General features: G+C 39.1%; 2 protein-coding genes, 1 long non-coding RNA gene and 1 pseudogene across 5 annotated transcripts in view; 2 read left to right on the plus strand and 2 right to left on the minus strand.

Moving 5' to 3' along the window:
* Positions 1-13,522, minus strand: part of LOC126917971 (furin-like protease 2) — a 66,504-nt gene extending 52,982 nt beyond the window's left edge. For 2 of the 3 annotated variants that reach the window (XM_050725469.1, XM_050725468.1), the window contains exon 1: positions 13,273-13,522. The gene's annotated coding sequence lies outside the window, so the exon portion shown is untranslated. Of the gene's footprint in view, positions 1-12,890; positions 12,985-13,272 lie in introns of those variants that run through there. The other variant, XR_007711146.1, reaches the window with a different exon arrangement.
* Positions 1-14,869, plus strand: part of LOC126917975 (uncharacterized) — an 88,790-nt pseudogene that overhangs the window by 63,023 nt on the left and 10,898 nt on the right.
* LOC126917958 (furin-like protease 2) overlaps positions 11,560-14,869 on the minus strand; it is a 567,776-nt gene continuing 564,466 nt past the window's right edge. The window contains exon 15 of the mRNA XM_050725441.1: positions 11,560-11,804. Coding sequence (XP_050581398.1) covers positions 11,575-11,804 — 230 coding nt within the window. The 3' untranslated portion in view covers positions 11,560-11,574. The remainder of the gene's footprint in view (positions 11,805-14,869) is intronic.
* On the plus strand, positions 14,302-14,782 carry LOC126917979 (uncharacterized). Its single transcript, XR_007711155.1, has 2 exons — positions 14,302-14,516; positions 14,588-14,782. It is a non-coding gene; the product is annotated as an uncharacterized LOC126917979 (long non-coding RNA).

Consider the following 14,869-nt stretch of genomic DNA (forward strand, 5'->3'; position numbering starts at 1 on the left):
TGCTTGTCATGTTTCGAAAGCTAGTTTAGGTAAGATACAAGCCGAACTGCATTCTATACCTAAGACCAGCATACCCTGGCATACGGTCCACATGGACATAACAGGCAAGTTGAGTGGTAAAAGCAATTCAAAGGAGTACGTCATTGTTTTGATCGACGTCTTCACTAAATTCGTATACCTGCATCATACTCGTAAGATAGATTCCCTTAACACCATTAAAGCGCTTAAATCCGCTATATTTTTATTCGGGAGTCCCTGCCGGATAATAGCAGATCGGGGGAAGATGTTTTAAGGGTAAAAGAATTTCGAGAATTCTGCGAAAGCAAACGAATTAAAGTTCACTTGATAGCGATCGGTGCTAGTAGGGCCAATGGACAGGTAGAGCGTGTTATGGGTACATTGGAAAATATGTTCACGGTAGTAGAGACGACCGGGCGGCCGTGGCAAGACGCGATTGGGGAAATACAGTTGGCTTTGAATTGCACCACCAACCGCGTGACAAACTCGAGCTCATTAGAACTACTAATAGGTAGAACGGCAAGACTTCACGATCTGTTGTTACCCGATAACATCAAAAGTATCGATATCTCCAATATAAGACGACAGGCAATAAAGTGGATGGAAACTAGTGCTAGGTATGATGAGGATGGATTTGACAAAGCTAAAGCTTAAGCGGTTAGGTTTAATCTCGGTGATTTCGTATTACGCAAGAATGAGGAAAGGAATCAAACCAAACTAGATCCAAAATTTAGAGGTCCATTTGTAATAGCAGAAGTCTTGGAAGGGGACAGGTATATCTTAAGGACATTAGACGGTAAGCGACCGTACAAGTACAGTCACGACAGGTTAAGGAAAATGCCAGATGGTTGCACCCCTGCCGAGTTGGATGTCTGTAGTGAAGGCAATAACAGTGACCATGACGATATGAGCACTTCGACCTCGGAAGATCAGTAGCACTATGCCAGTAACACCCGGCAGAGCGAGTTCGCACGTGTTTCGGGGAAATAATGTGATAAAGCTCAGAGAGAACGTGTGATGTAGTTCAAACGCTTTTGTGGTAATAGTGTGATGAGGCTCAGTGAGAACATGCGATGTGACTCGTATGCATCTCGGGGCGACAGTGTGATGAGGCTCAGTGAGAACATGCGATGTGACTCGTATGCATCTCGGGGCGACAGTGTGATGAGGCTCAGTGAGAACATGCGATGTGACTCGCATGCATCTCGGGGCGACAGTGTGATGAGGCTCAGTGAGAACATGCGATGTGACTCGTATGCATCTCGGGGCGACAGTGTGATGAGGCTCAGTGAGAACATGCGATGTGACTCGCATGCATCTCGGGGCGACAGTATGATAAGGCTCAGTGAGAACATGCGATGTGATTCGCATGCATCTCGGGGCGACAGTATGATAAGGCTCAGTGAGAACATGCGGTGTGGTTCGCATGCATCTCGGGGCGACAGTATGATAAGGGCTCAGTGAGAACATGCGGTGTGGTTCGTATGCATCTCGGGGCAACAATATGGTAAAGCTCGGTGAAACCGTGGAACAAAGCTCTATGTGCTCACACGATCTAGAAGACCGAGATCCTTTGGAGTGCGAAATCGAAAATGGTCCATCATGCCGATACGATCCGACTAATAACCTGCAGAATGCAACTATCACCTTGAGTACTAACTATAACGCTACTAATTTTCATTATCTTTTATTTCTTTGCTGCCAAACCCCCGAACAGGATTTGTTGCTACACTGGACCCTTGCCTTATTCGAACATCTAGTTAAATTGTGAATAATGTCAATTGTATCGAGTCTAATGTTAGGAAACTCAATATTTTAGTTACACACGAGGACGTGTGATAGTCAGAATGGCCGTGTCGGAGATGAAAGAATACTGGAACCTTCCCTTCGGAACTTTGGGAAGACCCCTAGTATTGTAATTTAGATTTCACCATAGCCGAATTAAGAAACTGTTGTCATTCGATTCGACTGTACTTATTTGAGATTTATGATAGTGACCTCGGGCTCGAGGCGACAACCAGTCGCCGAACGTAGTCGCGGTCAAGGGATGAACGTTTTGTCTAACAAAGGCATGAAGTAACCCTATAGCTCTCCTTAAAAGAAATACTTAGGACGGGGCACGACGGTAAGCATTTCAACGATTTCTGTCCCGTGGCTCGCCACACGCAGACTCTATTCTTTGAGTAAGATGATTACCAGATGTCGACGCGTCTCCACAGTACATGTTCAGCTAGCCCGAGGACCTGCTATAAATCTTAAGGTCTGTTTAACTAAAGTCCTTCAAACCGACAAACAGTCCTCGTCCCAGCTACGAGAAAATAGGAGAAATCTATTTTTCTCACCAACGACGCTTCCTCTTCTCGAACTTTCTCCTAAGGGCGGCTAGCACCCTTCCCTAACCACCAACATGGAAATTGACCAATTAACAGTAACGCCAATTTCCCTCACTTTCCGAATGAAGGCTTTTCTCCACGAATCCGATGATTTCGTGCCCTTGGGCACACCCATCATAGTTTTCCTCGACAGCGTTACCGTGATGGAGAACCACTCTCCGGTACGATCTCAAAGACGATTCAAGTAACTCTCAGATACGTAGTGATTGCCTCGTGCATTAACATTGAGTACAACTTAGACGCTGAGGAAAAGTAGAGTCTGTCATCCCCTTGACCGCGGATTCGTTAGTGAGCCTAGGATCATTGTCATTAGCTTCTCGAGTACCTAATTATCCTATTACTTGTCCAATTCCATCATAGTCATATTTGCACTAGTAAATATCTCCTCTATTGCATAATGATCACGTCTAGCGCCAATAGGGATTCGTTTCACGCCCTCAACCCTAACTCAAATCTTAACGCCGCCCCGACATATATAACGTTATACGTTGCAACGGTATACTACATAACGTTATACGTTATATCGTAATAGTATATAACGTTATACGTTATATCGTATTAGTATATAACGTTATACGTCATATCGTAATGCTATACAGCGTTATACGATGTATCGTAATACTATATAACGTTATACGTTATGTCATAATAGTATATAACATTATACGTTATATCGTAATACTATACAACGTTATACGTTACATCGTAATAGTATATAACGTTATATGTTCTAACGGTACACTACATAACGTTAAACGTTATATCGTAATATTATATAACGTTATATCGTAATAGTATATAACGTTATACGTTATATCGTAATACTATGCAACGTTATACGTTATATCGTAATAGTATATAACGTTATACGTTATATCGTAATACTATGCAACGTTATACGTTATATCGTAATAGTATATAACGTTATATGTTCTAACGGTATATTACATAACGTTGAACGTTATATCGTAATATTATATAACGTTATATCGTAATAGTATATAACGTTATACGTTATATCGTAATACTATATAACGTTATACGTTGCAACGGTATACTACATAACGTTATACGTTATATCGTATTGTTATATAACGTCATACGTTATATCGTATTACTATATAACATTATACGTTGTAGCGGTATACTACATAACGTTATACGTTACGTCGTAATACTATATAACGTTATACGTTGTAGCGATATACTACATAACGTTATACGTTATATCGTAATACTATAGAACGTTAAACGTTATATCGTAATACTATATAACTTTATGCGTTGTAACGGTATACTACATAACGTTATACGTTATATCATATTGTTATATAACGTCATACGTTATATCGTAATACTATGTAACGTTATACGTTGTAACGATATACTAACGGTTTTAACGACATACATATCGTTATACTTTATATCGTAATACTATACAACGTTATACGTTATATCCTAATAATATACAACGTTATACGTTATATCCTAATACTATACAACGTTATACGTTATATCGTAATACTATAGAACGTTGTACGTTATATCGTAATACTACAGAACGTTATACGTTATATCGTTATACTATAGAACGTTATACTTTATATCGTAATACTATACAACGTAAAACGTTATATCGTAATAGTATATAACGTTGCACGTTATATCGAAATACAATACAACGTTATACGTTATATCGTAATACTATATAACGTTATACGTTGTAACGGTATACTACATAACGTTATGCTTTATATCGTAATACTATATGGCGTTATACGTTATATCGTAACAGTATATAACGTTATACGTTATATCGTAATAGTATATAACGTTATACGTTATATCGTAATACTATACAACGTCATAAGTTATATCGTAATACTGTATAATGTTATACATTATATCTTAATGGTGTATAACGTTATACGTTTTAACATAATGCTATATAACCTTATACGTTATATCGTGATAGTATATAGCTTTATCCGTTATATCTTAATACTATATAACGTTATATCGTATTAGTATATAACGTTATACGTTATATCATAATATTACATAACTCTTAACGTTATATCGTCATAGAATGTAGCGTTATACGTTATATCGTAATAGTATATAACGTTATACGATATGTCGTAATAGTATATAACGTTATACGTTATATCGCAGTAATATATATAGTTATACGTTATGTCGTAATACTATATAACGTTATACGTTATATCGTAGCAGTATATAACGTTATACGTTCTAACGGTATACTACATAACGTTATACGTTATATCGTAATAGTACATAACGTTATACGTTTTATCGTAATAGTATATAACGTTATACGTTATATCGTAATATTATAGGGTTATACGTTATATCGTAGTAGTACATAACGTTATACGTTATATCGTAATAGTGTATAACGTTATACGTTATATCGTAATTTAATATGACGTTATACGTTATATCGTAATATAATATAACGTTATACGTTATAACATAATGCTATATAACGTTATATGTTATATCGTAATACTATATAGCGTTATACGTTATATCGTAATACTATATAGCGTTATACGTTGTAACGGTATACTACATAACGTTATACGTTATATCGTAATAGTATATAACGTTATACGTTATATCGTAATAGTATATAACGTTATACGTTATATCGTAATATTATAGGGTTATACGTTATATCGTAATAGTACATAACGTTATACGTTATATCGTAATACTATATAACGTTATACGTTATATCTTAATAGTGTATAACGTTATACGTTATATCGTAATACTATGCAACGTTATACGTTATATCGTAATAGTATATAACGTTATATGTTCTAACGGTATATTACATAACGTTAAACGTTATATCGTAATATTATATAACGTTATATCGTAATAGTATATAACGTTATACGTTATATCGAAATACTATACAACGTTATAAGTTATATCGTAATACTTTATAATGTTATACGTTGTAGCGGTATAATACATAACGGTATACTTTATATCGTAATACTACATAACGTTTTACGTTATATCGTAATAGTATATAACGTTAGACGTTATGTCGTAATAGTATATAACGTTATACGTTCTAACGGTATACTACATAACGTTATACGTTATATCGTAATAGTATATAACGTTATACGTTATATCGTAATACTATGCAACGTTATACGTTATATCGTAATAGTATATAACGTTATATGTTCTAACGGTATATTACATAACGTTGAACGTTATATCGTAATATTATATAACGTTATATCGTAATAGTATATAACGTTATACGTTATATCGTAATACTATATAACGTTATACGTTGCAACGGTATACTACATAACGTTATACGTTATATCGTAATAGTATATAACGTTATATCGTAATAGTATATAACGTTATACGTTATATCGTAGTAGTATATAGCGGTATACGTTATGTCGTAATACTATATAACGTTATACGTTGTAACGGTATACTACATAAGGTTATACGTTATGTCGTAATAGTATATAACGTTATACGTTATGTCATAATAGTATATAACATTATACGTTATATCGTAATACTATACAACGTTATACGTTATATCGTAATAGTATATAACGTTATATGTTCTAACGGTACACTACATAACGTTAAACGTTATATCGTAATATTATATAACGTTATATCGTAATAGTATATAACGTTATACGTTATATCGTAGTAGTATATAGCGGTATACGTTATGTCGTAATACTATATAACGTTATACGTTGTAACGGTATACTACATAAGGTTATACGTTATGTCGTAATAGTATATAACGTTATACGTTATATCCTAATACTGTATAACGTTATACGTCATATAATAATACTATACAACGTTATACGTTATGTCGTAATACTATGCAACGTTATACGTTATGTCGTAATACTATATAACTTTGTACCATATAATGTTGTACTACATTACGTTATGCGTTATATCGTAATAGTATTTGACGTTATACGTTATAACGTTCTACTACATAACGTTATACCTTATAACGTTATGCTACATAATGTTATACGTTTTATCGTAGTTGTATTTTCGATCTATCGCGGGGAGACGCGATCGTTAGATTACGCGTCAACGGGAGTCGTAAATTCCCGTTACGATTAGAATATTCGACACCTCGAATCGTTCGAGCCCCGTATTTCGGTTAGGATAATCGGGGTAGTTGTTGCTGTATAACACTGGGTGTCACAGTGTTATAATAATGTATATTTCCAACACTTTATACAATCACACAAAGTAATAACGCCGTTGATTAAGATACAGGTAACGAAGAGAAGATTTATTCTTAGGTGAGAGAAGCAGAGCTATAGGAGCTCTAGGCGCTTGAGAGCTGTAGGAGCTGTCGGACTTCTGGATACTGTGAGAGCCGTAGGAGACTCTATGCCTTGTAGGCACTTTGAGAGTTGTAGGAAACTCTGAGAGATATAGGAACGGTGAGAGTTATAGGGATTGCAGGAACTCTAGGCACCGTGAGAGACGATCTAACTCTGAGAGATATAGGAACGGTGAGAGTTGTAGGAACACACTGTGAGAGGTTTTTTTTTTATTTATTAGAATATTTACAATCAATTCTCGTTGAGAATTTTCAGTAACTTAGTTTGGCGTGATACAATGACATGGTTTATAGTAGTTTTATATTGTTGGTTCTAGTAGAAACTAAGGATTTAATCTTGAGGGTATTTTCTTTTTAGTCTGCGGATCTGGTCCGTCGTGTCCAGTAGTTGGGTGACTAGTGGGTTGTGGTGGTTGTTGACTCTTGTGTTATATCTGCTTCTGGACTTGTGTATTTCATCTTTGACTGTAGGTATCTTGAGGTCACGGTGGATTGTTTCGTTGGTAACATACCAGGGTGCATTTAATAGGGATCTTAGCGTTTTCGATTGGAAGCGTTAGAGTATTTCAATGTTGGAGTTACTTGCTGTTCCCCATAGTTGGATTCCGTAGGTCCAGACAGGTTTTATTACGGCCTTGTAGAGGGTTATTTTGTTCTGTATGTTTAGTTTAGAGCGTCGGCCCGTGAGCCAATAGAATTTTCTCAGTTTTTCCTTTAGTTGCTTTGTTTTTTCCGAGATATGTTTTTTCCAAGTTAGCCTCCTGTTCAGGGTCATGCCCAGGTATCTTACGGAGTCCTTGCTTGGGATTATTGTGTTGTTAATGGTGACCTGGGGGCAGGTTTGTTTTCGGAGCGTGAAGGTTACATGGGAGGGTTTTTTTTCGTTTATTTTAAAACCCCATTTTTGGAACCACTTTTCCATGGAGTCGAGACTTCGCTGGAGAGTGGATGAGGCAATTGCCGGGTCTGCGTGGGTAGCTAATAGTGCTGTGTCGTCGGCAAATGTTGCTATTGTTACCTCGTTTGATATGGGTAAGTTGGCAGTGTAGATGGAGAATAGTAGGGGTCCGAGGACACTACCTTGTGGTATGCCGGATTCTATTGGGAATGTTGCGGAAGTGGCGCCTAGGCATTTAACTATGAATTGTCTGTTGGTTAGGTAGGATTTTAAGATGGAGTAGTATGGGTGGGGTAGGATCTTTTTAAGCTTGTATAGTAGCCCTTCATGCCATACTTTGTCGAATGCCTGTTGGATGTCTAGGAATACCGCTGAGCAGTATTTTTTCTTTTCAAGGGTTTGGCTGATCATGTGGGTTATGCGGTGGATTTGCTCTACTGTTGAGTGTTGTTTTCGGAAGCCGAATTGGTGATCTGGGAGTGTTTTCAATTCTTCTAGGAGTGGAAGGAGACGATTCGTGAGCATCCTCTCGAATAGTTTAGACAGAGTAGGTAAAAGACTGATTGGGCGATAGGAGCTGGTTTCATATATTGGTTTACCGGGTTTAGGGATGAGGGTGATCAGTGAGATTTTCCACGCCTTAGGAAAGTGTTCAAGGCGGAGGATAGCGTTAAAGATTGATGCCATGAGTGCAATCCCTTTTATGGGAAGTTCCTTGATTGCTTTATTTCCTATTAGATCGTGACCTACTGCTTTCTTGGGGTTTAGGCGACTGATTGCTTCTATGATCTCTGCAGAAGTGAAGGGTTCAATAGGAGGGGACATTTGGAAGGGAGTGTGCAGGTATTCGGTAACGTCCGCAGCAGCTATGGAGGAATGGGGTTTGAATACTTCAGACAAGTGTTTGGCAAATAGGTTGGCTTTTTCTATGGGGCTACGCGCCCATACACCTTGCGGGCGGCGGATTGGAGGTATTATTTGTGGGGGGCGCGTGAGTTTCTTGGAGGCCTTCCATAGTGAGTAGTTGGAGTCGGCTGTGGGGGACAAGCTGGCGAGATATTTGTGAAAACAGTCATTATTGTAGTTTTTTATGGTTTTGGATAGTTTTCTAGTTGCGTTGTTTAGTTTGCGTTTGTCCTCCGATGTTCTATGGGTCTGCCATATTCTTCTTAGTCTACGTTTTTCTGCTATTTTTTTTAATATATACTGGGGATATTCGTGTTTGCTGATGGACGTTTTTGCCGGTGTGGAGAAGCGAATAGCGTTTATTATGCTCGTGTTTAGGTATTCCGTGGCTGCTTCGATTTCTTCATTGGTTTTTAGTGAAGTTGAGGCTGAAGTTGTGTGGGTAAAGACTTCTCTAAAGAGCTGCCAGTTGGTGTGTTGGTTATGAATGGAGCCATTAAGTGTATTCTCGGTGATAGTTGAACTGACTGTTACTATCACGGGGGAATGATCAGAGGAGAGATCCGCCGAGGAATTGATTTGGACGTGTCTTGACGAGATATTTTTAGTTATGAGGAAATCAAGGAGATCGGGTATTTTGTTTGTGTCGGTGGGCCAGTATTTGGGTTCGTATGTGGTAAGGTAGTTGAGGTTGTTGGTTATTATGCTGTTGAGGAAGTTTTTGCCTCTTACTGTAACCAGTCTGCTGCCCCATTGGGTGTGTTTGGCGTTGTAGTCTCCTCCAGCTATGAATCTATTGCCCAGGGTGTCCAGGAAGTTGTCAAAGTCTTCTTTGGCGATGGAGTGTCTGGGAGGGCAGTATACAGCTGAAGTGGTGATTGTGCCATAACAGTCTTCCATTGCAACATTTGTTGCTTGGAGGTAGTCTTTCTGGAATGGTGGAAGTTCGTAGTGCTTAATGTTTGATTTGATTATGATTCCGGTGCCGCCGTGGGCCTTTCCGCTGGGGTGCTGGGTGTGGTAGAAGTTGTAGCCGTGTATTTTGAGGTAGTTTTTGTCGGTGAAGTGGGTTTCGGATATGAGCATCACGTCTATTTGCTGTTGTTTTAAGAATAGTTCTAGTTCAAATTTGTGCTGAGCTAGACCGTTGGCGTTCCACAGAGCTATTCGCATTGGTTTTATTTTGCTTCTGTGCGTATGAATTTGTCCATGAAGAGTGTGAGAATTGACAGCAAGTTGTTAATTTGCTCAGATTGCTTCTCGATAAGTTTTTCGAGTCTGGTGAAGTTATCTGTGTTTTGTGGGGTGGGAGCACTATTTTTTGTGTGTTCACTGTGGGTTTTCGAGTTGTTTACGTTTCCTTGTGTTGCCTGCGCATAGGATACTGATGGTGTGGTGAGTTTTTGGGGTCTTGGTTCCTGTATGGTAATCTCCTTGGTTCTCTGTTTTGGATACTTGATATTATGTAGCGTTTTATAGGCTGAGCATCCTTTGTAGTTCGCAGGATGCTCTCCTTGACAGTGGATGCACTTAGCGGGGGTTTCAGGGGATTTAGTGCATTGGTCATTGGGGTGATTACCTGCACATTTTACGCACCGGAAGTTATAATTGCAGTATTTCTGCGTGTGGCCGTACCTTTGGCACCTTTTACATTGTACTATTTCTTTCTTTACAAGAGGTGGCTCGAACTTAACTATGGAGTTCATCAGCCGGTTGACGTTGTAGATTTCTTTGTTATTTGCTTTTTGTTTTAAATCTACGAAGAATAGCGATAGGGAATTTTTTGTGACTCTATGTCTAATGTTGCTGATGTTGGTTACCTCGTGGCCAAGTGTTTGAATTTCGAACTTTAGTTCGTCTAGATCGACTGAGTGGTGGATATTACGTAGCACCACACGAAAGGGTCTTTCTTGTTTGAGCTGATATGTGTGGAATTTTGCGTTCAAAGTTTTTAGCAACTTAGTTAACTTTCTATAGGCGTCTGGGTGGGTCGGCAGAACTTTCACGTGGTTGTTGTTAATTTTTAACTTGTAGTCCTCTTTGCTGATATCTTTTTCAATGGTCCTTATCATTGACTGTATGTCGATTACGTCGTCAATGAATATTGGCGGGGGAGGGGGAATTCTTTGGGTATGGAGATTATTTACCGTTTCGGTTGTATTCATGGAGTCTTCCGTAGTCTCCAGTATTGAGAATCTATTGAAGGTGGTCACCTGGCTGGCTGGTGGTTTAGCTTGACTCATATTCACATTTGTCTTGCTTGGTTCCAGCTTGCGTTTTTTTGAGTGATGGTCGTTTACCAGGAGAGATGTGTTGCCCCCTTGCCACAGGGGAGGAAAAACGGCGGTGTTATGATTTAGCTCCGGAGAGCCTGTTTGGAATGTTAGAGCCATCATCGAGCTAGTTAATTCAGTATGAAAGAACTAGTCGAGAGGCTGTTAACCCTTAGCTAGGTTTGTTGGATTCGCTTTCGACAGATGGGCGTCACGTGGAGTTTTGTGAACTTCACAGGGCACTGGACACACGTCTGCACGTTTCGGCACTCAGCAGCAACTGGATGGTCACGTGCTGTTTTGTGAACTTCGCAGGGCACTGGACACAGGTCTGCACGCTTCGGCACTCACCAGCGAACTGCCTACAAATTGAAGAGCATATTTATAATTTCGGTTCTTTGATGGCAAAACGGATAATAATATTTTAAATGTAAGATTGAAATCGTATATTAATTTGTTTTCGATTTTTGTTTGTTCTCCAATACAGCAAGAGCTGTTTTTATAACGTATTTTTAAGAACTATAAAATAGCATATGATTAATACTTTAGATGCTTTTTCATAATTGATTGGTTTAGAGGATCAATTTAATGGAAAGGCATTTGGTCAAGAATTAAGAATGAAAATAATATAATAGATAGATTGGTTGTATAAAGAGATAGATTTGAACTTTCGCATAACATAAATCAGGTACATACCTGAAGAGCGACGAATATGGTAGCGAACAGAGCAACAGATATGAGACAAATGGCGACAGCTATAGTCGTAGTCGCTCTTATCGCCAGCGAAGCCGAATCGTTTTTATCGGTCGTTCTTTCGTAGTTTGCATACACTTCAGAAATAGCTGTGTCAGCCGAGGCAAATTCTGTTCCTGGCACTCTTCTTTTACCAGCTGGTGAGCTGTTCCTGCAGCCACCTGTATTAACGTTTAGAAAAACATTGATTAACGCTGATTAAATCCATATTGAGCGAAATAAAATTCTGTAAAACAATCCAAAATTGAATTTGATTTTTTACTAATTCCTTACCACAATTGTACTAGGCTATTATTAATATTGTAGTGCGTACATTCATGGAATTTTTTTCTGATTTCGAAATTATATTCATGAATTTAAACCTTAGAAAATTTATGTTCTCAAGTTATTTAATATTCCTCAGTCCAATAATGACTAATTTCTCTTACCAGTTTCCGGATCACAAAGACAGCACTCTTCAGCCAGCGCCCCCTTCTCGTTACCCATGCAGCAAGGAACGCACTGATTGTTCAACTTATCCAGATGCAATGGTGGCGAACACGCCGTGTAACTAAATTTTCCTGGACCAGTACATCTTCCACAATCGGGAAGGCAATTTTTACAGAACTGCGTCAGGGGATCGTAGTATTGCGCTCCAAGACATTCCATGCAGAGGCCACCCTTTAGCATCGAATGGGGTGGGTAAGAAGTACATTCCATCGGCCCTTCTCCTGTAATGCATTCACGCGTTAATCTTTCTTTCACACAGACACACTTATATGAGATATACTACTGCTCATAAATATGCAGACATTTTAACTGATTTATGATGATACATAGTACACGTACATTGGTAAAGTACATAAATTAATGAGAAATGAATGGCTAAAGACAATATCCAACTATAGAATACAGTATTTATATAACAGTTAACAATTTTTAACTTATAAAAACTTCTTAAAAGATTCACTTTTAAGTGCAGTTTAAAAATTACGATAAAAATTGATATACTTTTCTTAATTTTTGCTTTTTATCAATTTTCATGAAAATTTACATATATAAATTTCAATTGTTTAATACACAAAATTAACCGTGATATCTCATGAGAATTTTTTTGTCATGTTTGAAAAAACCGAAACACGCTGGTATTTCTCTTATATACCTTTGCAAGTACGACAGTAATGGTGACACTTCTGGCAGCCGAAGTTAGATTTGAAGAATCCTTCGGGACACTCCGAATGACACTCGCCCGCTGCTAGTTGCCAACTACGAGGGCAGATCACGCATTGATCTCTTCTGGGTCCGGAACACGTTTTACACGACAGGTAGCATTTCGCGCACTGACCTCGATCGCTGTAATATCTGCGTTGAAACAAGATCTTTCGTTTCATGCATTTATCGACGTTCGTGTTATATAAGATCGTAGAAGTTTTTAGAATTTTAGATTTCTCTGTAAGGAAGGGGTTGAAATATTTCAAGTTCTATGATAATTTAGTAAAAACGTTTTAGGTTTGATAGAAGATCATCTCTCAGTTGCTAATTCCTTATCCAAAAACTAATATATAACAAAATAAAAACTCAACGAATATACCAGAAACGAAAGGTAAAAGAAAACAGGAAAAATATTTGATTTTTCTAAAACAAACTTACCCCTGAGCACAAGAGGACCTGCACTCTCCACTCTGGAGCTGCAATCCATCTTGACAAGCAGTGCAGTTCAGTCGAGACACGCACGTTTTGCAAGTATGCAAGGTACGCAAACGGGTCTAGAGGGCTGCGCCATTGAATAATAACCATCGTCGCACTGATACACATAGCGTTTCCCTTGAAGGAGCAGCGATGTTTGACAGGAGACACAATGATCTTCACCAGGTCCAGCGCAAGTTTTACATGAAGTATGGCACTGCTTACAGTGGCCATTTTCGTAATATTCCGATGTATCACAACGATCACGATGTTCAGGAGCGCAGAGGCTTTCTTCGTTCAAGCTCCAGCCTTCATCGCAACTTGTGCAGGTTGACATGGAGCAGGTAACACATCCGGGTGGACATGGAATGCATTCGCGACGCTTTTTGTCCGCTCCATAACCCGCTGGACAAGACGCTCGACATGATCCTGGGATTTATAAAATTCATTTGAAATTAAAGCTTAAATTGTACCGTTGAGTTATAGCTGACTATAATGTTAGGTAGAATTGTGGTGGCACTCGACAAGCCAAATATCACCACTCGACACTAACTAGTGTCGGACAACGGCAGCGCAGTGGTTAGCGCTTTAGGTTACGAACGTTTGGAACCGGGGTTCGAATCCCGACGACCGGAGTCCGATTTTTCTTCCACGCACCAAATAACGGAGGAAAAATCAGCAGTACCCCAGCTGTGACATCTACGGCTCCTAGCGACAATTACTCCGGACGAGGCCCAACAACTACAACTATCACGGACAACAAATACCACCTCAAACTGGTGACCCCGACGTGACCGACAGCGAAACAGAGGTATGACCGTGATAGCACTACCGAGAGACTTCCATCATCGCGAATCTAAGACTGTGCAAGCTGGACTTACCGCTACAACGAACACGGAACGGCCCTTCCATCTTCAGCAAACCTGGACACCTCACCTCCGATCGACGCGCAAAGCAGGTGACAGAATACGAGACGATGACCAAGCCAAGAGTGATGTAGCCATCGCAAAGTTCATGGGCATCACCACCAGCCCGTCATACTAAAGAGAGGAACAGAGTCCTACGACCCTACCCACCGTACAGAGGAACGCCCTGCACCGTACCGAGAGGTATCCATAACCATATCGAAGACATCGCGCAACATCTGCAAGGATAGGACAACAATCGGCTGACGCTTTACCACATTAAGATCTATAATGTTATCTCTGGTAAGGGGGTATTGTAGCGGCACTCGACAACAAATACCGCTACTCGACACTAACTAAGCAACTAACTCTAGGTTTCGAACGTTCGGGACCCGGGTTCGATTCCCGGCGCCCGTGATCCTATTTTTCTTCCACGCATCAAAATGGAAGAATAATTAGCAGTATCCCAGCAGCGACATCTACAGCCGGCAATTACTACTATCACGGACAACATATACCACCTCTACAATACTAATTAAGAATAATATTAAAATAACCATTGATGTTGATGATGAACTCTATAATTCCACCTTAATCATTTCAGAAACTTTAAAAATTACTAATTGCTTAAAATGATAAGCTTCTACCTTACGTAT

This window comes from Bombus affinis, chromosome 6 (genome assembly GCF_024516045.1).
Source record: "Bombus affinis isolate iyBomAffi1 chromosome 6, iyBomAffi1.2, whole genome shotgun sequence".
NCBI classification, from domain to species: Eukaryota; Metazoa; Arthropoda; class Insecta; order Hymenoptera; family Apidae; genus Bombus; species Bombus affinis.